The 25,488-nt window shown below is 54.0% G+C and overlaps 1 protein-coding gene across 2 annotated transcripts in view; it reads right to left on the bottom strand.

Moving 5' to 3' along the window:
• SIPA1L2 (signal induced proliferation associated 1 like 2) overlaps positions 1 to 25,488 on the bottom strand; it is a gene marked incomplete at both ends in the record, with an annotated part of 75,713 nt that overhangs the window by 5,493 nt on the left and 44,732 nt on the right. For both annotated transcript variants that reach the window (XM_080717002.1, XM_080717003.1), the window contains 8 exons: positions 7,463 to 7,594; positions 12,020 to 12,239; positions 14,677 to 14,830; positions 17,363 to 17,587; positions 21,010 to 21,401; positions 22,958 to 23,061; positions 23,418 to 23,518; positions 24,860 to 24,943. In XM_080717002.1, the coding sequence (XP_080573128.1) occupies positions 7,463 to 7,594; positions 12,020 to 12,239; positions 14,677 to 14,830; positions 17,363 to 17,587; positions 21,010 to 21,401; positions 22,958 to 23,061; positions 23,418 to 23,518; positions 24,860 to 24,943 (1,412 nt within the window). The remainder of the gene's footprint in view (positions 1 to 7,462; positions 7,595 to 12,019; positions 12,240 to 14,676; positions 14,831 to 17,362; positions 17,588 to 21,009; positions 21,402 to 22,957; positions 23,062 to 23,417; positions 23,519 to 24,859; positions 24,944 to 25,488) is intronic.

Raw genomic sequence — 25,488 nt, 5'->3', positions numbered from 1 at the left:
AGGCCTGGGGGGATGGAGAACAGAGACCCCACGTGGAGTCTGGCATGAGCCACGCCGCAACACAGACCGTCTCCCTGGAAGCTCCTGGGGGGAAGCTTTTGCCTCTAGAACTATTTCCGTGATGATAAATATTCAGTTATCAAGCAGCTACGGATCAGAGACCACACAGCACAAACTTTGAGAGGCTGGGAACATGGGCTTTGGACCGTGCATAGGCAGACCCAGACCCTGCACACCACCTCTCTAGCCCAGGGGCTCTTGTCCTGTGCAAGTCTGAGCAGCTCCTGCTAAGGGGGGTACTATGCCTGGCTTACTTGAAAATCAATCCAGCCCTTTAAGTGATCTTAAACCTTTTGAGCCAAGTGTGGTGGTGTGCGCCTGCAACCCCAGCAATTGGGAGGCAGAGACAGGAGGATAGCAGGTTCGAGGCCAGCCTCAGCAACACAGCAAGATGGTTTCAAAATAAATGAAAAGGGCCGAGGAGAGGTAGAGCTCTGTTCAACATCATTTTTAAAAAGTAACAGCCGACTGTGGTGGCGCACGCTTGTTATCCCAGCGTTTGAGAGGCTGAGGCAGGAGGATCACACAGGTTTGAAGCCAGCTTCAGCTACTTAGTGAAACCATTTCCCAATAAAATATAAAACAGGTCTGGGAGCATATCTCGGAGGTAGAAGGCCCACCTCCAGTACAAGAGAAAAAAAAGTTTAACACACCTAATAGGAAAGAGGACAACCAGGCTACGCTATATTAAGGCTGAGAGTGAGTGGGTTATAAACAACCCCCAAGGCCAGGTGGTGTGCCTGGGAGGGGCCCGCGCTTGTCTTGAATCCCCGCTTGCTGGCTTCTTCTGGCCTTCCTGGGAGAGCAGAGCTCTGTTCTCCCTACTTGCCACTCCAAGCTCCACAGACCCGGCCTCACGTGGACTGAACCCTCGAATCTCCAAAATATGAGCAAATAAATCTCCCCTAGGCTCAGTTGTTTAGATTCTAGTATGAGAATGTCTATCAAGGCATTGTTGAAACCACACACAAAAGACAAACTGGGGCCGCGTGGCCACTCTTCAGAAACGAGAGGCTCCGCTCCAACTCTCGGGCTTGCTGGGTACAGGCAGCGGACCCAGCTGAGCACTGGGAACGGCCAAAGAGGCTGCACTGCGCTTTCATTGTGAGGGGCGCGGGCAGCCCACAGGCAAATGCAGAGAAGATAATGGCGTCGAATCTGCCTCTGAGGAATGAATTACAGGGGCCTGAAATCATTCTCCACTCAAGACACAATTACGGGGGCCGGAACCAATCTTAATTTACTTTTGAGATAATTCAAGTTGATTTGCGATGGTAAAATTGACATCATTTTCCCTTGCTTTCCCACTAATTACGTTACTGTGTGGAGTTACCCAGGATGCCACATTTTCTTTATGCCTGTGTATACATACAAACATCAAGAACCTGAACCTTTGGAACTAAGTCCTCACTGCAGAAATTTATACTAAGTTCTGCCTGGGAAGCCAAGGGCACTCAGAACAAGGGCGCAGACTTAGCCGGGTGTGATGGCACACGCTTATAATCCCAGTACTTGGGAGGCTGAGACAGGAAGATGGTAGGTTTGTGGCCAGACTCAGGTACTAGTGAGGCTCTCTGCAACTTAGTGAGACCCTGTTCCAAAACGAATAGGGCTGAGGGTGTAGTTCAGAGGTAGAATGCCCCTGGGTTCCATCCCCAGAACCGCCAAAAAAAAAACAAAAAAAACAAAACAAAAAAAAAAACAACAACAAAAAAACCAAACAAAAGAACTTTGTAAGACGCACTCCTTTGGGTGGTCATTTTATTCCTGTCAAAGGCTGCAAGTGCCGTGAGGACATCTGTGCACGAGCCCACGCTCACCCTGCACCCAGTGGCTTTGGTTACAGGAGCCCCCTGTGGGAAGACAGGGAGACCTAGGGGACACAGGCCTCCTCCAACACGTTTGTCAGCTGACCCTCTAAGTCTTTTGCTCTTAACCATTTATGCCACAAAAGCTTCACAATACACCCACCACCTCACCTGTTTTGCTGGCAGCTCACTTAAATCCCAGGACTTACCCACATTCCCTCCATCCTTGTTGGGCCCACAGCCAGGTGCCCGGGGCGTGGGTGGAAGCGGTTAGACGGCTCCTCTGCTTATGAGGGCCGAGACCCCGTATACCCGTCTTGAACAAGACGGGGGCCATCACGTGCTCTTTGCGGCAGTGCCAGCCGCGCTTCAGGGCTATCGTACTATTTCTCCCTTGGAAGGGCCGTGACCTGCTGCTTGCCATCCTTTAGGCGTCCACGTACGTCTGAGTACTACCAGCACAATGACTTTGCTTTTTGTGGACTGCATTTAGGGGCCTTTTACTGTGGAGTTGGAGTCTCCTGCTGCCCACTTTTTGTGGCACTGGGGATTAAACCCATGGGCATTCTACCCAAGTTACACCCCCAGGCTCCTTCTGCTTGGAAACTGGGTCTCCCTAGACCGCTAAGAGTCTTGCTACGATGCTGAGGCTGGCCGCAAACCTAAGATCTTCCCGTCTCAGCCTCCCAAGTCCTGGGATTACGGAGTTCGCCGCCGCGCCCAGCGAGGGTCCTTTACGCGCGTCACGCCTTCGTTTTATCACCTTACAAACCTTTCTCTGTAGTCCAACATTTCCCTTTTAAAACCTTTCACGTTCATAAAAGGTATAAATATTTAAATACTTTTATCTGGCCATGTCACATTTCATAGATTCTCTCATTAAGCCACAATTAAAACAATACCTTGCTTCCAAATGACAATCTTTAACCTTTCCTAAAATTGGCTTTCCTAGTTCCCAAATCCAAATGGCATACATTTATAATTCCCTTTCCCACTTAACTCTTAAATATATTCAGATTTCTGTGGGTGCTCTTTGTCTTCAAAAGCCCTTATTCTATTTTTAAGTTATTATGCAGTTTTAATTACTGATTTTTAACACTTGAACATTGTCCCTGTATTTTCCAAATGGATGCAATTAAGTTCTCCAACATATCTAGAGAGCTGAATTAAAATCGAACTCATCGGCAAAGTATTTCAAAAAGCACTGTTACTTTTACTAGGAAGCTTTCTATCCACATTCCTGTCCTGGCTGGTATCAAGACAGCACTTACTGAAACGTTTCTTGGGTTTCTCTCATAATTCTAAAGATGGCTTAATTCCCCAAGAACACATAATTTGCCCTTGCTGACTCATCTAGAGGTCCCTCACGGCAGCCAGGCAGAAGACGGCAAAGTCTGCTGCCCACGTCCTTCCTGCCCACCCTGGGAATCCTGCTGGCCCGGAAACTCACTTTGACCCTACAACACCCCGAATGCAGCATCCTGGGACCTCCATCATCAGGCCCTCAGCAGCCCCAGAGCATCTACTTTTGTTCTCCCGATTCTCACTATCACCCGCGATAGGGGCGCAACTATCACTGCCTGGCGACAGGGTCAGCCTGAGCCCAGGGTCCCAGACCGACAATCCGGGGCGGGCAGGCCGTCCCGGGACGGTGCCAGCCGCCGAGACGACACTGGCGTGCTGAGCCTTAGCCAGCCCGAGGAACAAGAGAGCGCGGCTGGGGTTCACCATGCACGATGGGGTGCTTTGCTGTAAGAAATAGGGAACTGAGAAGTAGCAGCCATACTCTGAAGTGAGGTGAATCTCAGTTGCTTTGTTTTGAAATCTAGTCATTTTTTTTTCCAATTTTCATGTTTTCTAGCTTAGAAGAGAATATCTAGTTTAACACCCAGTCTTTATTCCTTTCTCCGTTTCTTAAATGTCAAGGATTCTGGTACAACATTAAAGGACATAATCTCAAAGGGCGGCCTTGTTCTGGACTTAGGACTCGTAAACATTTCCAATAATGTACCCTAGGTTTACTTGGACATAGAGGGCGCTTTTTTGGGGGGGCTTTAGACGTAGCTTCAAAATCTTAACTTTTATTAGAAACAGGTCCCAATTGTTAGATTTTTTTTTTTTGAAAATTGGTATGATCACTTAATTACTTCACCCACTGTAACTTATTATAAAGTTTTTTATTAAACCAGCTAGGCCGGGCGTGGTGGCGCACGCTTGTAATCCCCGCGCTTGGGAGGCAGAGACAGGAGGATGGTGCAGGTTCGAAGCCAGGCGCATGCACTGGCTTAGGAGACCCTGTTTCCAAATAGAAAAATGTAAAAATAGGTCTGGGAGTGTAGCCTGGAGGTAGAAGGGCTTCCAGGAACCCCAGTACCACAAAATAAAAACAAAAACAAAAAAACAGCTAAACTCTTACCGGTGACAATGAGTAATCTTTCCAATCTGCAAATGAATTTCACTTAAGCTCTCTCACATCAATAATGAAGACTGAGGCCGTCGAAAGGCTTTTTGAATGCGTATTTCATCAGGAAAGAATCCTATTTAAGAAAGTTACTTCTAAATTTCAAAAAAAAAAATTACACAAGGGCCTCATTATTCTCAGAGACTCTGAAAACGGAAAACTTCCTAGTTTCGGGTGATATTTGGGATCTGGCATATTCTCAGATGACCTTTTCGGTTTGACCTTCACCTGTGTATATGTGCCCCTTGCAAGAAATAGCCAATGACCTCATTCAGATTTATTCCTATGAAGCTGTTTGAAATTCCTTAATTCCTTTAAAGCTCGGTAGTGTGACGCAGAGAACATGAAATGAGAAACCAGACAGAGCTCTGATGGGGCCAGGGTGAGGGGAAGTGAAATACTACTATGTAGTACAAAAGGGTGGGCCAGTGCCCCGTGGGAGCCGAGTAGGTCGCGGGGTGGCGGGCCTCATCTGGCGCCATTAGGGTGAAGGCAGTGACTGTTGGGGCGGGTAAGCCGCGGGGAACCGGGGTGCTCCGAGCCCGGGTCTCCACCATCTCGTGCTGGTGGTCTTCAGCCTCTGCAGCCTTCCTTGTACTGCACTTTGCCACCGGATAGGAGACCACGCTCCTGAGTAGGGGCAGGGTCTCGTCCTGATGGGGGTTTAGGGCTTGGGCAGGACAAGGATGCACTCTGGAGGGGACTGCAGGGCTCAGAGATCAAGGGGTCCCCACAACCCTGCCAGACTGAGGCCCCGCTGGGAGGTGAAAGCCAGGCACCGCCACTGGCCTGGGATCGAGGACCCTCCTCAGCGCGACGGCACGGACTTCTCAGATGTAGTCCTATTGTGTTCATTTGTACTTCCTGGACCAAATCTGATAAAGTTTAACAATATTCAAAGAAAAACTAATTTATCAAATGTTCTGAGCTGGGAGCCGGATGTGGTGGCACACACTTGTAATCTCAGCATTTGGGAGGCTGAATCAGGAGGATCACAGTTCGCGGGACAGTCTCAGCTACTTAGTGAAGCCCTTTGCACTCAGTGAGACTGTTTCAAAATAAAAATAGGGCTGGGTGTGTAGCTCAGAGGTAGAATTCCCCTGGGTTTCATCCCAAGTACCCCCCCCCCCCCCACACACACACACACACACACACACACACACAAAACATGTTCTGAGCTGGGCGTGGTGGAGCAGGCCTGAAATCCCATACTTGGGAGGCTGAGTCAGGAGGACGGCAGGTTCAAGCCCAACAAGGCCCTCAGCAACTCAGTGAGATCCTGTTTCTGAATTAAAAAAAAAAAAATCAAATAGGGCTGGGAGTAGCTCAGCAGAACGCCCCTAGGTTCCATCTCCCAGTACCACAAAAATAGATGTTCTGAAACTTTACCTGCCAGTTTATTTTAACTCCCTAGAGGGTTTTGTGTAAAATCTTCCTGAAGTAGTTAATTTTCCACATTCTTTTCCACTAAAACGTTCCTGAGACATGAAGACTGACTCTGGCTGTAGTCTGAAGATTAATAAGCATTATCTTTCGTCACCACCTCTTCCCTTGTGTTACATTCCTTTATTCTTCCAGCACAATTTTATTAGAGTATCACTGAAGACTTCCCAGAAGGCTCTGCTGCGCTTCTGTTCATCTTACTCCGCCGTCTCTGCCTCGAGGTTGGCCTGGCCTGGGGGAGCTCACAGGGCAGGGCGCCTGCGACTCCCCCTAGGGCTGTGTGGTCTACGGCTCCTGCGCACCAACGGTTCCAACTTAATGGGTGGCCATGCCGAGGCAGATGAATTCAGCATCCCTGCCCTATTCCTCAAAGTATGGCAAACGGTCTTTAAACGCACGTGTCCAATTCCAACTTTAGCTCTTAACGTTGACTATATCCCAGGCTGAAACGTGTCCCGTGGATGCGGGGGCTCAGTGGGCAGGGGCCAGTCTGCCGGGGCAGTCAGGAGCCAGGAGGAGTCGCGCCCTGGATTCCACAAGGGTCTCGAGTCTCACTCCAACGGGCCTATACGTTCCATTGCTAGAAGGCTGTTTTCAGATGTGCTGATGACAAATGTCAAAACACGGCCCCCAGGGCTGAGCGGAGACGGTTTAAACCGCCTTTGTTTATAACAGTGAAGGAAACCAGCTCCTGGGTATTTCCTTCAGACTGTTTCCAGAGAGCAAGTGCTTGGGCCGGGTGGGGATCCCAAGGCCGGCTCCGTCCTGCAGGGAGCAGCGGGCATGCGCCCAGGCCATGGCCATCTTCCCCCTTCCCGGTCCCCCCTTGGCCTTGAGAGGCTTCACCCGGTGCCGAGACGCAGGTCAAGCCCACAGGCGGTGAGGTGAGCTCGCAGCGGCGACCTCGTGCAGCCCGACGCCCTCGTGGGTCGAGAACTGAGATCATTTGCTGAGCTCACAAGTGGGGTCGCTGAGCCACCAGCCACAGAGGAGACTCTTGGACCCGGAGGACGACGCACAGGACACCAAGGGCTCAGGCTACCAGGGAGTCTAGCAGGGCAGAGACCAAAGCAACCCCTGCGAAAGCCGCCCTGTCTGCAGGGAGGCTGCCAGGAACGCAGGTGCAGAACCTGCCATCGTGAAACGCCCAAGAAAACCAAGCAGCAAACGGCAGGAAGCCCTACAAGCCTCGGCCCCTGCTTTAGGGCACACCACACACACATCCCCAAGAGGCAGCGCGCAGGGGGCAGCCGGGCAAGGGCCTTCCTTGTGTCTGCCTCGGCTGCCATGGTGATCTGAGAGCTGGGGAAAGGTGTCCCCGAGAAGCGGCACTAAGGGTGTGGCAGTGGGCAGGGCCTCAGGTCACAGACCCACGTGGGGCAAGTGACCTGTCAGAGTCTGTCTGCACCACGTCAGCCGCTGCCGGGCGCCAAACCCGGCAGCTTCGACCTCCCGAGGGTCACCTCCCATCTCACCCCATCACGCTTCAAGGAAAGACACCGTGCGCCCCATGAATCACCCCTACCTCTCGGACGGGAAACCACCCTGGCCGCAGCTGGCTCTGGATCCCTGCCCAGCGCCCTCCTCTCCAGGCGCCGGCCTCCCCTGGGTTGTGTCCTCAGGTGGGTAAAGTGTGCGCTGCCCGGCAGGCAGGACCGCACCTGGGGTAGGTGTGGCCGCAAGCCCTTACCTTCAAAGGCCCGCGCGGCGTCCACGAGGTGGGGCCAATCCAACCCTGTGGCCGTGTCGGGGAGCGGCATGAGGCCCGGGTCTGCACACTTGGCCTTATCCGATAAGGACCCGTCAGAGAACCAGAACTCATCTAAACAGAAACAAAGTCAGTGTTGAGACAGTGCGGGCGCCACGGCCCCCACCCAGGGCCAGTCACTGCGCAGACGCCACCATCCCAAGTGGCCTCATTAACTTTATAAAACATCTGCTCCGGTGACGCTGTTAACACAAAATGCAGTTATGCAAGAGACAGGGAGCTGGAGACGGGGGTGCGCAGGGGGCAGCCCGTGTGATCGCTGGGAGCACAGGAGCTACGCACACCAGGAGCTTCAGATGCCGCTTCCACACGGTCCCCCTGGTGCAGACCCGAGTCTGACCACCGAGGGATAGACGCCTGCTCCTTCAGGGTGACCCTCGCCTTAACGCTCTACACGCTTCAGGCCGCTGGGAGATGCACGTAATCCCTCCTTCCTCTGGCTAAGTTTACTGGAGAACAAGCCGCTTAAGCGAGCACCACAAACCCAACCACTATTACACAACTCCAGGGTCCAGCTTCACTGACAGACCAGGGCATTTTATTTGCCGCACACAGGCAATGGCAGTCGGAGGCCCCTCTGATCAGGGGAGGCACGCCCATCCCACAGCACTGATGAACTCTTCTGGCTGCACGCAGATCTCTTTACACGCTCATCGCCGCACCTTGAGTGTGCGCCATTTATAACGCTTGTTGCTAGGAGCTTGCTGTGCACCTGGGGAGGGGTTTTGAAAAGGCTCCACCAGGCGACTTCAAGACCTTTCCTGGGCCTGCCCGGAGCCCTGCCTGCAGCTGCTGGCAGGCGCATCTGACTAATGAGACCACTCAGTAATGACCACCTGGCTGGCCGAGCCTGCAATTAAGTGAGGGGCATAACTAAGCAAGTGCACCTGTGCTGCTTGCACCCACAGCCTTTTGGGAAGCTGTGGAATGCTGGCCTCTGCACAAGGACCAAGAGCCCATGCAAACCTGGCCTTGAAGGACACACCAAGTCTTCTCACACTTTGACACGCGCAGTCCCAGCTGACGGAGCCACTCACACCAAGCGATTCCTAAGCACTGACATTTAGATGTGCTACACCCAGTTTCCCAGTACCTCTCTGGAGGAGCCCAGCTAAGGCCCTGTGTAACTCCCTCTCCACCCTGGGGACAACAGCGGTCCATGCAGGGTCTGGGTGGGACGTGTGGGCTTCGCCTAGACCAAGCCAGAAGCAAGACAGGCACAGGAGCCTGAAGGAGACCCCATAGCCCGGAGGGCCCTGCTCCTGAGGCCTCTGGGCCAGCAAGACTGGCTCTCAAGTCTTTAGCTGCAAGTTTGAGGTCCACTTTCAAGACAGGAGAGGAATCCAGAACCGCTCATCCGTCAGAAACCCTCACACAGCAGCACATCCCATGTCCCCTCTCTCCTTAACCACAGAGCCATCCTGTCCTTACTGGCGCTCACCACAGCCAGGCAGAAAGGAAGGAGGGAACGGGAAGGCAAGGCCAGCGATAACAGGGGCGGTGCTGCCCTGAAGGCAGTGGAAGGCCCCGTGGGCCACAGCTGTGTGTGCAGAGCCGTCCCCTGGCCTCCTTCAGGGAACAGTCACTCCGCTCATCTTGGGTCAAATGTCAGCGCTGTGTATGTTCCTAAGCACCTCTGAGGTCCCAGGACACGTGGCTGTTCTGCCAAGACACAGGTTAGAATTGGATCAATGCCCACGGTGGGCGCCTCAGCCAGCCCCATGCAGGACACATCACACGCGGCCACCAAGTGGCACCGGTGACTGGGATTGGGAGATCCTGGTCACGACAGCTGGAGGAAGCTGGGGACCCCTCTCACCCTCAAACCTTTAACAGAGAACCATAACTAAGAGGAGGGAGAGCTGCCTGCGTCGCTTCTCCATGGCGACCCCTCTGCTGACCCAGCACTGCAGGTCCACCGGAGCTCAGGGGGCGCCGCCTGCTTCCCTCTGGTGTTTGGCGTGCCCAGGACGTCCTTAAGAAACCTCCCCCGCCATGGGGATCCATAGCCATCAGAAAGACAAGGCCTGTGTGTCCGGAGTCCAGCGTCCCCACGAGGAGATGACAAACGAGGAAAGCCCAGCAATGCCAAGACTTGTGCGTCAGGCCAGCCGGGGTGGCGGGCGGCGTGCAGGCCTGTCCGAGGCGGCGACACTGGGAGCCGCCCCACGCAGCAGCGTCGGCATGGCGCTTTGGAGGCGTATGGACTCCGGGCTCAACCCAGTGCCTTTTCTGAAGACGAAAATCCAGGTGCAGCCTCCTGGAAGGACCCAGGACCCCAGAGCCCCTCAAAACCAGACTGGGGAGTAGCTATGTTTCCACACATGTTCTCTTCCACTGGGCGCCAAGTGATGTCATTAGGAAAAGAAAATTCAACTTTTTTTGCCTCCAGCCTTAAGGGCACACTCTTGGGCTCTGCGGGGGGCATGTGGAGCTTGGGGTGACAGCGGGTGCCTTGCGAACCTTTCCCCACTGGAATCCTCTCTGCGCTGCCAGTACCATCTCTCCTACACCATTTCACGTCTGCAACAGCTTCTGGGGGTCCTGAGGGAGCCGTGCACAGGTGGGGCAGAGGACTCGGGCTGGGGGCATTTCTGAGTGGACAGCCCTGCTTCTGGGCTCGCAGCCCACAGGGGCCAGACCCTTTCTTGGGCGATCAGGACTGGTCCCGGAGGGTGGCCAGCATCAGGGCCCCGCTGCCTGGGCAGCCTGCTCTGCAGCCGGCGACATTGAGCTGGTGGCGTCTGTTCACCCCAAACCTCTGGTCGCAGCGACCATCTTCACTGAGACCCACTTCACTGCCGCAGTTATAAACACCAGGCCCTCTGGGCAGTATCGCCCCGCGGCCAGACATCCGAGGTCTAGAGGTCACTCATCAGAAACCAAGAGATTCTGCAGGTGATGTTACAGGTGAGACAGATCACGGGACAAGGGGACAGGGTGACTGCCTGGAGGGCCCCGACACCTCTGCCACACCAGCCCCACTCAGGGGTCTCCTGTTGGCGGGACCCTCCACCATCCAGGACACAGCAGGGTCGGCAACTTAGGCGAGTACAAAGTTATTCCTAATTTTTTTTCTTTTTTTGCAGTACTGGGGATGGAACCCAGGGGCATTCTACCTCTGAGCTACACCCCCAGTCTTTTAAGTCTTCATTTTGAAACAGGGTCTCACTAAGTTGCTGAGCACCTTATTAAGTAGCGGAGGCTGGCTGGGAGCCCGAGATCCTGTCTGTCTCAGCTCCCCAAGTACTGGGATTACAAGCATGCACCACCACGCCTAGCTTGAAAGTGCCAGTTTCTTAATTTTTATTCTAAGTTATCCTAAGTTTTGGGGGAGATGATAGGGATTGAACCCAAGAACATTCAAACTCTGAGCTATACCCGCAGCCCTTTGTATATTTTATTTCGAATCAGGGTCTCACTAAGTTGCTGTACCCTGGCCTTGAACCTGCAATCCTGTCTGCCTCCCAAGTACTGGATTACAGGCATGCACCACCATGCCAAAATACATATTTATTCTTCGTGGGGCATGCTTTGGGTACCTAGGTTAGAGCTATATAGCATTTGGGAAAATATACCAATGCTCTTACTTGGAAATTTAAGAACGTTAGTTAGGAAGGTTTCACTTGGGGGTTTTGATCTCCATCCCATAACAGTCAGTTCTCCTTCAACTTGTGGACCTACCAGTGCTTGGGGCTGCAGTGAGTGAACCAGGGTGGCCCATACTTTCTGCACCATAGAAATAAAAAAGGAAAAAATTGTCCTTAAAACCCAGCATGTTAATAAAGGACAATATGCACACATCAGATTTGAGGACAGATGTGAGATTAATCTGTGAGCCCAGGGGGAGGTATGGCCCACAAAGCCACCCTTGGGAGAGCCAGGGCCACGCTCGGTCTCCTGGCCTCTTCCCCATCGCTGTGAGAGCTCAGAAAGAGACGAAGGGCTGAAAAACCCAACGCTACTTCCTCGCCCCCTGCCCGCCAGAAAACCCCATGACTCAAGTTTCCCTTTTTAAAGATGGGGCTTCAGGCCCTTTCCCCCTTAGCGGACACAGGAAACCTCTTGGCAAATGCCCAAGGCCAGGTCTTCCCTTCTTCCAAACACTGACATTGCCTACCTTTTCACGTTGTCCATTCTGGGGCTTTTATTTTTATTTATTTATTTATTTTGGTGGTACTGGGGTTCCTGGAAGCCCTTCTACCTCCGGGCTACACTTCCAGACCTATTTTATATTTTTGAAACAGGGTCTCTTACGCCAGCGCGGCTGGCTTCGAACCTGCGCGATCCTCCTGTCTCCGCCTCCCAAGCGTGGGGATTACAAGCGTGCGCCACCACGCCCAGCTGGGGCTTTTATATTTGAAAGTTACTTAACCAAAAACAAGCGCACTCCCAGATGACATATATTGGAAGCTAAACCTGCATTGGGGACGCAGGACGGACCGCCCCTCTCCCCCGCCCGTCCCATCCTGGGCTTACTTCTCAGGCTGCCCATGCTGGGCGCCGGGTGGGTCCGCGGAGGCAGCGTGCTGTGGTAGGGCGGGGTGGTGCTGAACAGGATGTCGTTGGGTAGTGCTTGGTCAAGGATGGAGCTCCGGGAGCCGCTGAAGGAGGAGCCCCTGCGATTGCTGCATACACTCTCATCCGAGAGGGTGCGGTACAGCGACCTCCTCGGAGACAGGTTCCCGTAGAAGGAAAACTAGGGGTTAAACGAGGCAGACAAGGACAGAAGGTCAGCCACCACGAGCCCTCCCAGCTCCGTTACTCAGGAAAGCCGAGTCCCGGATCCAACAGTTATTGGATTTTTAACGTCCTCCTCCTTTGACATTCTGTGAAATATTACCACGAATTAGACATGCACAGCTTTATTAATTCTGAAATGTTAAACGGAAGCCCCACAACCTCATAACAGGGAGCACGCCTGGAAATCAGGCTGCCCTTTCAAGGCAGAGCATCCCAAGCTACGCACAGCGCGCGTTGATTTTAATTGGAAACGACTCCATTTTAATATTAGGCAATTTCTGTATCAATCGGCTACACGTGAGGTTCCGTCTAATCTAAATAACAAAACTAATTTTGAATACCTATGCTTTCTAAGCCACGGAGGCAGGCTCCAGAAAAGTAATCTTAGGCCAGTAAAATCCTCTTGTCCATTAGAAAGCATTACTTGCAAAAGTCTGTATTATAAGCATCGGAAATTGGGTTATAGTAACGGATTATACCCAGATTTAAAGGAGCCGTTAAAATGACCTCAGATAAGGCAAGGAAAATCCTGACTAAAGCAGCAAGAATACTGAGCCTGAGTTTCCAGTACTCTCTCGTGTACCAAACCAGCCTCCTTTCCCATCAAGAGTAAAAGCCAGAATGTTCACATCAAACAAATATAGAAACGGTTGTTTACGTTTGTGAATGCAGCCAGAGGCTAAAAATACTGCTGCGTGCTCCTTCCATCCCGCCAGGCGTTTCCAACACCGAGCGGCAGCCGCGAGGGCGCGTACTACCAAGTTAAATTTGTGCTGTGAGGAGGTGGCGATTTGTCTTAGGAGAAAACCACACGTCAAGGAGAAGTTCGCCCTGACCACAAGAGCTGACCGCACTTTGAGATCCTCTGCCCTGGCGTCCAGGCCTGTACAGTACCCGGTGATTTGATGCAGGTAAAAAACCAAAACAGGCTCGTTATGACAGCTCCTACGGGATCCCCTCCCCTCAGCACACCCTTCAGAGACTGAGATTAAAGCGCTTTGGGGCAGCGCCCAGAGACTGTGTCCGAGAAACACAACGTTGCGAACCACCGTGTGGTTTTACTACAGGGACAGAAGCAGAGACCTGCGGAGCAGCCCAGCCCAGGCCGGGGGCATGGCTCTTCTCCCGCCCTCTCCACTTGGGCAGGGGGTGCCCTGAGATGGGCAGGACTTGTTGGCACCAAATGTCTGTGTCCTTCATGATACACCCTCTCTCTGGGGCCTCAGAGATGTGGTGGAAAGGGCAACTGGGTTAGAGTTCCTTTCCATACTCTTATTTTTTTATGGTACTGGGGATTGAACCCAGGGGCATTCTACCTCTGAATTCCACCCCCCACGCCCTAATTTTTAAATTCTTTACCTTGAAAACAGTGCCGAAGTTCCAGCGGGCCTCACAAGTTGCTGAGGCTGGCTGAAAACCCGAGATCTTCCTGTCTCAGCCTCCCAAGTACTGGGATTCCAAGTGTGCGCCACCACGCCTGGCTCTCCATGTTAAAGAAGTGGCTTATGGCACTAGTCATCCTGAACGTGAAACTCACAGAAATGAGGAGGACCACGCGCATGAGGTTTACAGGAGTCATGCACGCCGGCCCCCGGACCCCTGAGCATCTTCGTATGCAAAACGCACAGCCCAGGCAGCAGCGCCAGGATGAACTCGGTGTCCTCTAGAACCACGTGCACCTGCAGAAGACTGGGGTGCAGGCTGGGCCCGGGCCCGCGGCAAGTGTGTGCATTTCACCCGCTGTCTGCTATCGCCAGCACTTCTAGCGCTGCTGGGTCCCTCGCCTGTTACTTGAGCTCTGGGTCACCTTTCATGGTGATTGCCTTTCACCCCGTGGGACCCTGAGGTCACGTCACTGGCAGAAAATCCCGCAGCTGCCCGCGTGGTGGCGCATGCTTGTAATCCCAGCATTTGGGAGGCTGAGACAGGAAGACAGTAGTTTGAGGACAGCCGCAGCTACTTAGTGAGGCCCTCTGCAACTTAGTGAGACTCTGTTTCAAAATAAACTGGGTGTGGTGGCGCACGCTTGTAATCCCCGTGCTTGGGAGGCTGAGACAGGAGGATTGCACATGTTCAAAGCCAGCCTCAGCTACTTAGTGAGACCCTGTTTCCAAATAAAGGTATAAAAATAGGTCTGAGAGTGTAGCCCAGAGGTAGAAAAGCCCCGGGGTGTCACACCCAGTACCACACACAAAAAATAGAGCTGGGGATGTAGCTCGGAGGTAGAATGCACCTGGGTTCCACCCCCAGTACAAAAAAAAAAACCCAAATTGAAAAGTCCCGCAGCCAGTCACAGGACCAGTGCTGGAATGACCAACCTCCGCCAACCCCCAAAGCTGCCCTGACGTGTCTCTGGTGTGTTTGGGGACTCCAGAGCCCAGCGAGTTGCTAACCTTTCTTCTCCCCTCCTCCACCAAGGGGCTGTCAGGAAGCATCAATTTCAGAAAGTCTTCCTTGGACAGGACGTGCTGGGTTTCTGAAACGGCCTCTCCCGCCACCGTCTGATGCTGCGTCGCGGTGGACAGGACGTCCATCTCGCTGTACATCCTGCTGTGACAAAGCAGAGGGGACTCAGGGGCGCGGCCCAGGGATCCGCATCCCTGAGGACAAGGGCGCAGCAGCCTGTTTAGCCTCCAGGCGCACTCGATTCAGCCAGCTCTGGCTTCCTGGGTGTGTCCCCAGCCCTTTTGCATCTTGTGGCTGAGCTGGGCTGCCAAGTCAGACTTCTGAGTAACGCAGAAACACACTGGATCCCCAAAGCACAGCGTGAAGCAGTCTGCCATCCTGGAGAACAGGGCCGTGGTCACCTCACCTGGACTGTCAGGAAGCTCAGACTGCATAATTCATGGGGGACAGTCGTATCTTCTGAGCAAGGCTGCTCTCAGGCCCAGCACCCCTCTCCAGGGGCCGACCGCTGACGCCAGGCCCCGCACACAGCTGGGGCCTCTGAGGTCACTGGGAGCAAGGCGTTTGAGAGTAACCGGCACGGGAATGTGCCAAGCATGTTTTATTATTAGCAGGCATTTCACAAAGCTGTTTGGATAAATAAAGCATCTGTCTCCCTTAATTATCAGGCTATAAAAATGTATTTATGGACAGAAGACTGTCGGGCTAGATTACCCTTTTCAGCCCCTTTTGGGGAGTCATGTTAAAAAGGCAGACTCTAAAGAACGCGATCAGAGCAAGCGGACACTAGGAAGGCAGGGGCAGCACACGCGCGGTCTGGTCTCAGCACATCTCCGGGGGTCTGGAAGCAGCGCCTCGCCAAGGCTCCAAGCAGCAGTGGTTTAGAAACACTGCCCCGTCGGACGTACACACCATATCGGCAGCACCTGGCAGGTGAGCTCACGTGGGCCGGGACCCCGGCCTCGAGTCCCAGCACTGCCCCGGCTCAGGAGAGGCAAATGATTGCTCTGAGCCCCAGCCTCCCTGGAAGACGGAGGAGGGACGGGAGGACCTTCGCAGTTCCTTCCCTTCCCTTCAGCACAAGCCCAAGATCACACCCGGGGCCGGCCACTGCCCTGCACCCCGGGGCCAGCCAGAGCCCTGAGATGCCGCCGGGAGCACCCAGTCACCAGTGTGCACCAACTGCCGCCCAGGCCGCGGGCTCCTCCCATAGCATTCCTGCCCCGCCTCCTTGGACGTCAGGGCCATGGCGAGGACACACAGACCCTGGGCTCCCGTGTGAACTGTCCAAGTAGGGCCCTCTCCCAACCACAGCACCTACTGTGATGTCTCAGAATTCCACAAGTGCTTCACAGAACTAAGGCGGCCCTGGAGTGAATGCCTGTCAGGAGCTCAGAGGCCTGGCTACTTCTGCATTTACCTCAAGACGTGCCGTCGAGCATTCCTTCCTACATAGCACATTTCCAGTTATTGACTTTTTGAAAAAAGATTCCATCTTTTCCTTTAGCCCTGATTTTTTTTTTTCTCCATTCAGAAGTCAACATCATGCTAGTTGTGTTCAAGATTGTGTTTGGGTTGTGATGGGTCTTGCTATGCTGCCCAGGCTGATCTCATATTCAAGTGATCCTCCTGCCTCGGCCTCCCGAGTAGCTGGGGCTGCAGGCACGTGCTACCCACCTCTCTGGAGCCATTAAACGCAAAGGCATCCGGAGGTCACAGACCCACAGACACTTGGGGATCTGAGGAGCGCCTGCGGTCCTGCACACCCAGCACGTCTGATGCTATCCAGGTACGCTGACCTGATCACAGAGCGCATGGGGCTTCTCAGGAGCCTCTAATGAGCAAAGCGCTGGCTGCAGGGCTTTGCCCTGATTCCTCGAAAAGAGATTCTTCTCTCCTTCAGAGGCAGCCGCAGTTTCATAAGTTTTGTGGGCACTTTCTTCTTTTCACAGATACATACAAAGCATCTCTCTCTGCCTGGCCCTCGAAACCTAACACCCGAACGGTGTTAGGGCGAGCGAAAGCTGAACCACAATCACTGCTTTTCTTTTATGGTGCCGCTCACACAGAAGGACACGGGGGTGGAGGGGTCACGAGCCCCTTGACCTTGATAATGACCGGAACCACAGCCCCAAGGTCAAATACATGACCTCCACCACAGGCAGCTTTGTGAACATAAGAATGTGGGTTGTTTTCTGCAAAAATAAAAATGAAGGCTTTTGGAGAGAAATACAAACGCTAATATTTAAAAAGTTTAAGAAAATCCAGGCATGGTGGCCCATACTTGTAATCCCAGTACTTGGGAGGCTGAGACAAGAGGATTATGGTTCGTGGACAGCCTCAGCTACTTAGTGAGGCCCTTTGCAACTGTGTGAGTTTCACTATAAAGAAGGTAGAATGCCCCTGTGTTCCATCCCCAATACCGCAAATAACTAATAAAATGTTTAAGCCATTTCCAGATTCTTTCGTTTGTTGTATTTGGGAACAGTCTTGTATTGTTCCTGAGAGCCTCTCTAGGTGCTGAGGCTGGCTTTGAACCTGCAACCCTCCCGCCTCAAACTCCCAAGTACTGAATTACAGGTGTGTGCCACTAAGCCCAGCTAGGGACCAATCCAACCATTTAGTCCATCGCCCCAATGTGAGGCCTAGCGAGCAGGTTGGCCAGCCACTTACCGGGGACATTCCGTCACCTCGGGCTCCTCGGGCGGAGGGCTATCTTCTGATTTCTTCCAGCCGATGACGTATTTGTTCATGGCCCCTTGTCTGTGGTAGGACTTCGACATGGACCCGGGAACCTGCTGGCCGCCACCGTGGGACACGATGTAGACTTTGGAGGTATCCAGAGACCCACTACTCTTAGAGCAGTGAGCCGAGGGGCTTCCTGAATGGTGAGACCCGCTGCGGGGAGAGAAAGAGGCAGCAGGGCCGTCAGACTCAGCGGGGCCAGGTCCGCCCCGGGTGCTCTGTGAGCAAGGTCGGGCGGACTGTTACAAAGCCTCCCCCTGTACAGGCTCGGTGCTCAGAGAGCCAGGTGCCTGTGACGGGAGGGACGTCAGACATCCAGGGAACCTCATGGCAAAAAGGGCAACTGGTACCGCAAAGAGGACGCTCACACCGTGGAGAGGCACGGGGTACAACCTCAGCCGTCCCCAAGGTTGGAGCAGGACACTGCTACGGAGGCCCAGACCCACGGAGCTGGGTCTCCAGAACCTGAGGCAGGGGTCTCCTCCTACGCACGTAGAGTGGACCGCCTTCGCTTGAAGGCGTGCTCCTGCAGGGCACGGGGTCCAGCATGTCCTCCTCCCCCGTGCTTATCCTTGATCGGCCCTGCCTTGTGCAACACCAACAGTGCCCGGAGCACGGATCTTAACCCCTGGTTACAGAGAGACATGTGCCGGCGACCAGGCAGGCTTAATGAGGTGTCTGCAGAGGCTAGTCACATTTCCCTGAAATGACCAAATCAGAGTGTGTGTGTGTGTGTGTGTGTGTGTGTGTGTGTGTGTGCGCGCGCGCACTACTAAGGATTGAACCCAGGGACATTCTGAGCTACACCCCCTGCCTATTTAGAAACACAGTCTAAGTTGCTGAGGCTGGCCGTGAACCTGCGATCTTCCCGTCTCAGATTCCCAAGTATTGGGATTACAGGCGTGTACCACCACCACCACCACCACGCCCAGCTCAAATTATAGGTCTTTGAAAACACGTGTATAACAAATTGTGAGCTTTATACATTTTCTGTTTGTTTTACCAGAGATTTTTCCAATTCAGACTTGATTAAAAATGTCTTACCCCAAGAGCAAAATACTTTTACGTTAACCCTAGAACGAATGTACTACAACCATCTGATCAGTAATAGGCATCTGATCAGTAAGAGTCTCTTAACGGTGCCCTCCACATAGAAGCTCCCTTAACAGCCGGTGAGCCCCGAGGGCTGGCGATGAGCTTTTCACAAATCCTGTCTCCTTTGCATGTTCCCATGTTGGCGTCACCCTGCCAAACTCCAGTCACTTGTACTTAGAGCTGCGGTGACACGATCATGGCAAACGGAAAGCCAGAGGCCAGAGCACGGTCTCTCTCCTCTCCACACCCAGCTAAGTGGCGGACACGAGGTCGCCCGCAGCTCCGCCAGCGCCTTAGAGACCCTCTACTCACCCAGCCCGTTAAGCTGGCAAACGGTTAAGACCTTCAACAAAACCCCTTTGACGGCCTATAAATATCCCTTCCCTTCCCCCGTTTATAAGTGAATGTGCTCCCAAGGCGGTTTCCACGGAAATCTTACTTAAGGGTAACCCAGAATGATCTGCGGCGGCAATTACATCTGCCCCAGAAGGGCCGAGAAATCAGCTGTTTCACAGAACTTCTGAACTTTGAACGAGACGTCAGAAGAAGAGATCACAAGATGGCTTTGCCAGAACTTGAAGCCATCCCTAAAGCTAAGACAGCAGTAACTCGGGGAGCCAAGTTCACCGACGAGCCTCACAGGTTATGTTCTGAGCTTACTCTAGTCAAACTATTAAGCGGGACTGGTAAGAAATATCAGGAACGTGCACGTGGAGATCGTGTCTCCACACCCCACACCCCCTCTGCCCTGGAGGATGGGGAACAGCTTCCGGGAACACTGAGGGCTCTGCTCTGGTGTCTGGGGCCGCTGCCCTTCTGTTCAAATGACTCTGGGTTTCCCAGTGGGTGGTGGCTGCTGGCTCAGCTGCATGGCTTGCTGGGACAGACCCAGCCCACTACAGGGTCCCGGCTCCAGATAATCCCCCCCAACCCCGGAGATTAAAGCCAAGGGCTTGTGAGGAGATGCGGGGCTTGGCAGCTTGAGGCAGGGAACCTTCTCAGAAACTAGAAGAGAGCTTCTTTTTGCCTGGGGACAGCACATGGGCCCAGAAGCCGCAGGTGGCAGGGGCCCTTTTAGCAATGAGGGGAAGCGGAAGTCCTGGGGGGCTGTCGCCTGGAGCCCAAGGAATGGGGACCCAGTTTAGACTCCATCACTCGAGCTGCTAGGCCAAACAGAATCTTAGGAACTCGAGGTTTTTGGTTCCATGAACCGAAGGTCCAAGTTGGTGTTACGAACCAGTGAATGGGATTTCCTTGAGTAACACTGAGGTGCGGTGAGGGCTCTGCAGGTGACGCCCGGGGAGCAGAGGCAAAACAGTCAACTCCACTGCCATGAGTGCCCACCCTGGGAGATGCCGTCGTGGCCCTGGGTCTGCCCCGGATGACTTTCTCCAGGCTCTGCGCCACAGGCTCAAGAGTCCTGGGAAGGCAGAGTGACTCGGGCCAAATTGGGGAGGCTGCGGGGACAGGAAGAAAAAGGGTGAGGGAGCTGCCCGAGGAGTTCAGGCTGCTCCCCAACGAGCGGACCTGTCCCTTCACCTCGTCTTTGAAAGTGGGAGCAGACATCCTAAGTCACGAGTCCCCACAAAAAATCGATGTATAAGCACGTGTCAGATGTGAGTTCAAAACCACTCACAGCTGTATAATCAGCTCCACTCGGAGTACAGGCCCTTATGGCTGAGCTCCATTTAAAAACCCGACTCTAGCCGGGCGTGGTGACGCACGCTTGTAATCCCCACGCTTGGGAGGCGGAGACAAGAGGATCACGCTGGCTTAGGAGACCCTGTTTCCAAATTTAAAAAAATATAAAAAAAAATAGGTCTGGGAGTATAGCCTGGAGAAGGGTTTCCAGGAATCCCAGGACCACCAAAAAAAAAAAAAAAAAAAAAAACAAAACACCCGACTAGCCGGGTGTGGTGGCGCATGCTTGTAATCCCACGCTTGGGAGGTGGAGACAAGAATCGTGCAGGTTCGATGCCAGCTTTGCTGGCTCAAGAGACCCTGTTTCCAAATAAAAATATAAAATAGGTCTGGGAGTGTAGCCCAAGGAGGGTTCCATCCCCAGTACCACCAAAAGAACAAAAACAAAAACAAAAACAAAACAACCCCCTCCCCCGACTCCAAGCTGCACATGGAAGGCCAGGTCTGCTGTGCCTTCAGGACCACACTTGCATAGTAGGAATGCACACAGTAGGGGTGCACACACAGCTGGGAAACAGTAGGGCCACATGTATCTGTGCACAGTGGGGCCACCCGCTCTCGTGCCCCTCACTACTTCCAACTTCAAGATGTGGGGTAACAGAGACATGGCGGATGTCAGGTTGGAGCGACTGGTAAAGAAAGAAAACAGCGCCCGCCTTGGCCTGCGCACCTTGACCATGAGGTTTGAGAGGTGGCACGTCCTCTGAGGTCAGCCAGCCCTGCAAGCTGCGGCCGTCAGCCCGGGCAGTGGCAGGCAGGAAGACTCTGCAGAAGCTCACCTGGAGTGAGAAGAGATCTCGCTGAGGTCGCCCATGCTGCCCTCTGCGGCGCCGCCGGCAGAGATGGCCGCGGCGTAACCGTGCACGGCGGCGTACAGCTTGGCGGGCTCATCCTCGGGCCCCGAGACGTCAGCCACGTCTGCCCACTGCTCGGCCCGGCTGTGGATCAGAGACCTGCTGCCCGCCAGGTGCACGGGCCCCAGGATGGTGGCGGGCATGCACGGGGTGGTGTCGATGCCGCTGTCGGTGGAGGCCCCTTTGACGTAGGTCAGCCCCAGCAGCTCGGGGTCCATCAGGTCCCCAGACCCAAAGTGCTTGTCGTCGCTGCTGCTGGAGGTATTGCTGGACAGCGTGTTGCTGCTGGAGTGGCTGGAGCAGCTCTTGTCTCCGATCTGGGGAGGAGCAAGGAACAGGGGCCTCCTGGTGAGTCCTGCGGTCAGAGCTGCCGGGCCTGCCCGAGCCCTCTACTCCTCGGCGCGGATGGCAACAGCCTTCTCATAAAGCAGGCTTTTCTGCAGGGGTCCCCGACTTAATTCCTCCCCTACGTTATAAATGGGTACTTTTAAGTCTTTGTTCCGATACGTGCATGGAGAACAAAGCCAAAACCCTTGGTCACTCATGAGGATATATAAACTAGAGGGTATAAAGAAAACTGAGGAGGAGGGCAGCCACTTATCAAGAAAATGTCCCCGTGCCGAGTTATGGCAGGAGACAGCGCGCATCACGATGCTGGCCTCGGGGACCCGCTTAGGTCTCTGTGCTTGTAGCACTGAGCTCACGTGGCTCCTGGGCAAAGGAGAGGCAACAAAAGCAGCTCTCGGCAGCCGCACAACACTGTAAATGTGAGCGCCCACCTCCTGGTGCCCAGGCCAAGCCCACGGGAGGGGGAGATGGCATCCTCAACAGGTGCCAAGGACTCAATGCCTCAGGTCCCTGGATGATAAAAAGCATGTAAGCCAGTCTTTAGCCCCTGTGTGTAGGATGTTTTCAGATGTGGCTTTCACTGCAGCTGGGAAAAATCACTGGGCCTGAAGCACCAGCCAGGGGCTCTGGAACCTGCCCTGGCCAATTCAAAGTGGCTCAGCCTTGTCCCTCCTCATTCTATCCCACCGAATAATTACGCAAATCCTTGACCTACGGCTGCATGCGGATATTCCCAAGCCTGCTCCATGCCCTGCCTCCTTCTGCCGAGAGGACTGTACAGCTGGGTATAATAGGGCTAAAGACAGTCAGGATCACAGCTACAGGGAGAAATGCCACATGGGCTTGCTAACAAACACCTGCGAAGGATGCTGGTGCTGAGTCAAGAGAGGGGAGAACTTACTTCGGGAGCTTATAAATTCACCTCTACATCGCCAGAAACAAGCTGTTTAAAAGATTGCTGGCCTCATTGAACGAAGCACTTCTCTCTCCACACCTAACTGTAAGCTCTGTCTAACGGGCAGGCTCCACGTAGCTCCTCAGTCTCTGAAGGTGGACAAGGCAGCCGTGCACGTGATGGGATGTGTGTGCGGCGCTCTGACCCTGCCTGCGTGATCATGGCTGCCACGATCACCGTGTAGCCCAGTGACCGTGCTGGGAATGGCCGCCCGTGGCAGCTTCTGTGGCCTCTAACACTGCTCCCGTCTCTGCTCCTGCATTATGTCGTCAAGCAGAGTGTGGTTAACAGTTTCAACGTGGGGACAGGCTTTCACAACCTCCGTCGTGGGTGTCGGAGCTCAAGAGGCAGCAGTCTCATCTCAGCTTTGCGGACGATCCGCTGTAGGACCATTCTTTGGGGGCCTTTATAAATCAGGGGAACCAGCAAAGATCTCTTAATTACCCTTTTCACATTCTAAGAACCCTGTGTGGTAAGTGGCCTGCTCTCGGGCACAGCCGAGAAGTGTGCTGCCCTACTGCGCGCTGGGTCGGCCCTGGCCACAGCAACTGGCTATGTCAGAGGACTTACGTGAGAAAGCTTGTTGGGGGAATCTTTGCAGCTTCCGTCCTTCTGCAGGGCTCGCTCTTTGTAGGAGCCCAGGACTTTGGGAGGTGGGCCATGCCATTTGGTTTCTGTTGCATAAAGAGAGGAGAGGCAAATTCCCCATTTTTTAGCGTTAGCAAAGAAAAAGCAGGCAGTTAAACAAAAGGTTTGGTTAAAAGTAAACAGGATTGCGGTTCTAGGACTTCCAGTTCCTGAACTACTATAGGAGGAACAGTGGCCTGAGGAGATCTTCCATTTCTCCAAGACCTACAACCACAGCCACATCCTACCAGAACCACAACCACCACCCAGCTGTGCCTACCGGCACCAAACCAACCACAACCACCCCCGGCTGCCCCCTCCTGTGTCAGGAGACCAGTCTCAGTGCATGGGGAATGAAAGTGAGGAAGGGAGGGGACCACTTCGCTCTAGGGAGCCCTGGTACCTGGGTGCCGGCTTCCCTCCACGGCGTCCTCCCGCTCCCTGGCTCCGTCACATTCCAAAGGGCCCGGGCCCTGGTGCTCAAGCAGCAGAGGGGACTGGCACCTGCAGAGGACGCAGACCTGAGCCCACCTTCTCACCACACTGCCTGCCCGGCCACCTGCTGGGGACAGCGGTGCCGGCCGCCATTGACCCCTGCAAGCGCGCCCTCACGGGAAGCCCTTTCTGACCAAAAACGTGCTATCACTGGCCCGGCCCCATTACAGAGGCTGAGTGTCAGCACTGGGCGGCCCGGGTCTGCTGCAGGCCAGAGGCGTTGGGTGATGGCCTTTCACAAGGAAGTGCTGTGGGCGCCAGGAGGCTAGAGGGCAGAGCCCGGTCCCGTCCCTGTCAACGGGGAGGATCGCGGCTCTTCTTGTGCAAGACACTGATAAATCTGGACATTAAATGGTTTTAGGGAAGGGAAAGAGTCAACGTTAGATGATACATAAGTGCGCTTTATTTTAGGAAAACCCAAAGTAGAAAATAGAATCCTGGGCGAGAATTAATGAAGAAAACTGACATTACAACATGGTCCTTATTTGCAGAATCTAGATTACAGATCCTGGCTTATGGAGAAGGCTAACTTTTATGTGAGAAAAAGTAAAAATGCAAAACCCTCCCCTCTATGTTTAACATGTAGCTGCATTTAAAAGTTACTTGACGTGCCACTTTGGGAGTTCTATGTCCTGAGATGTGGCAACAGGGCTGCATCTGAGACACCTGCCTCTGAGGCCGAGCCACAAGTGCTGGCTCAGGTGAGCTCTCGATACCTGCAGGGGCAGTGACCCCAGGCAGAAGTCTTTAGCTGATAGCGGTCCCTGTCCATATCAGTGCCCGGTGCCCTAACCTACAGAGCCGCGCCCCATCGCCAGCAGGGCAGTCGCTGTACCGGGACAGAGAGATCCCATGTGCCTTTCTCCTTCTGGAGGTTTCGGGACCAGCGAACTCAGCGTCTGGTTCACAGAGTCCAGGGCAGGCAGGAACTGCCGGCCCTGAGGCCAGCGTACACTAAGAGGCGGCCATCAGCTAAGAAAGCCGAGGGGACCCCCTTACAACAGCAAGAATGCCTTTAACGCTAACCGGGCTCCGATTCTGAGTGGTGGCTGCTCGTTGGCAATTGATATGATGGAAAGGAAACTTAGGGGCTTCTGTTTTAGACCCCAATCCTTAATCTTCATGCTCAGAAAGCCTTTCTCAGGCAGAAAGAACACTCAGGCAGGCTTAGAGCACACTGCCGAGGGGCACTGACAGGACGCGTTTTCTTTCTGGGCTAGCGACTGCTTGTCCAGAGCATGTCTGCATCGTCAGGTTCCCTATGGCCCCGCATACAGCACCCACACAGTTAATGCGCTTGATCGAGACACAGGTTCCGCCCAGGGAAAGCAGAGAGGAGAGCTACAGTACCCGTCGTAGCCCACTGCCGGTCTCCAGGGTCCGCTGCCGCCGGGTCCCGGGTCACTGGAAGACGACTGGTTGCTGGGAGAACTCCTGAAAGGGACCGGGGTCATTAAGGGGGCCGCCGCCAGGCTCTCCCACCCCGCCCCGCACTCTTCAAACGACTCCACTTGCACGGCGACCCAGAAGGAAGAGACACGCACCCAACCAATAAAGTGGACACGGAAGCCGAGAAGCAGTGCTTCTCCAAGACTTCGGGAGGATTCTGGCTGGCGGCTTGTCACGGGGAAGAGATTTAGTGAGACGGGCCCTCACTGCCTGCAGATTTAGGAACAGGTAATGATCCTGCCCAGTGAAATATGGCGGACCAGAGACAACTCCGGACGGAGGGCACCATCGTGTCGCTCACTCACGTTCCCCAGGACGCAACGCAAGGCGTGGTTCTCTACCCAAGGCCCGTGCCAAGAGCAAAGCCGAAACCTGGTAGAACGGCTCGTTTTCACGTGTCTGTCGAGTGGCAATCCTACTGCCGTTTCTTTCACTCAATGAGTGATGCTGGTGAACGCCGTGGCCGCAGATGGGTTCGCCAAGTTTCCTTTCTGCTATGGGAATCCCGGCCTTCCCCCACGACTTTAAGG

This window comes from Muscardinus avellanarius (genome assembly GCF_963383645.1).
Source record: "Muscardinus avellanarius genome assembly, chromosome: 20".
NCBI classification, from domain to species: Eukaryota; Metazoa; Chordata; class Mammalia; order Rodentia; family Gliridae; genus Muscardinus; species Muscardinus avellanarius.
The sequence above is the reverse complement of the archived record's forward strand: the minus strand, read 5'-3'. Positions and strand labels throughout refer to the sequence as shown.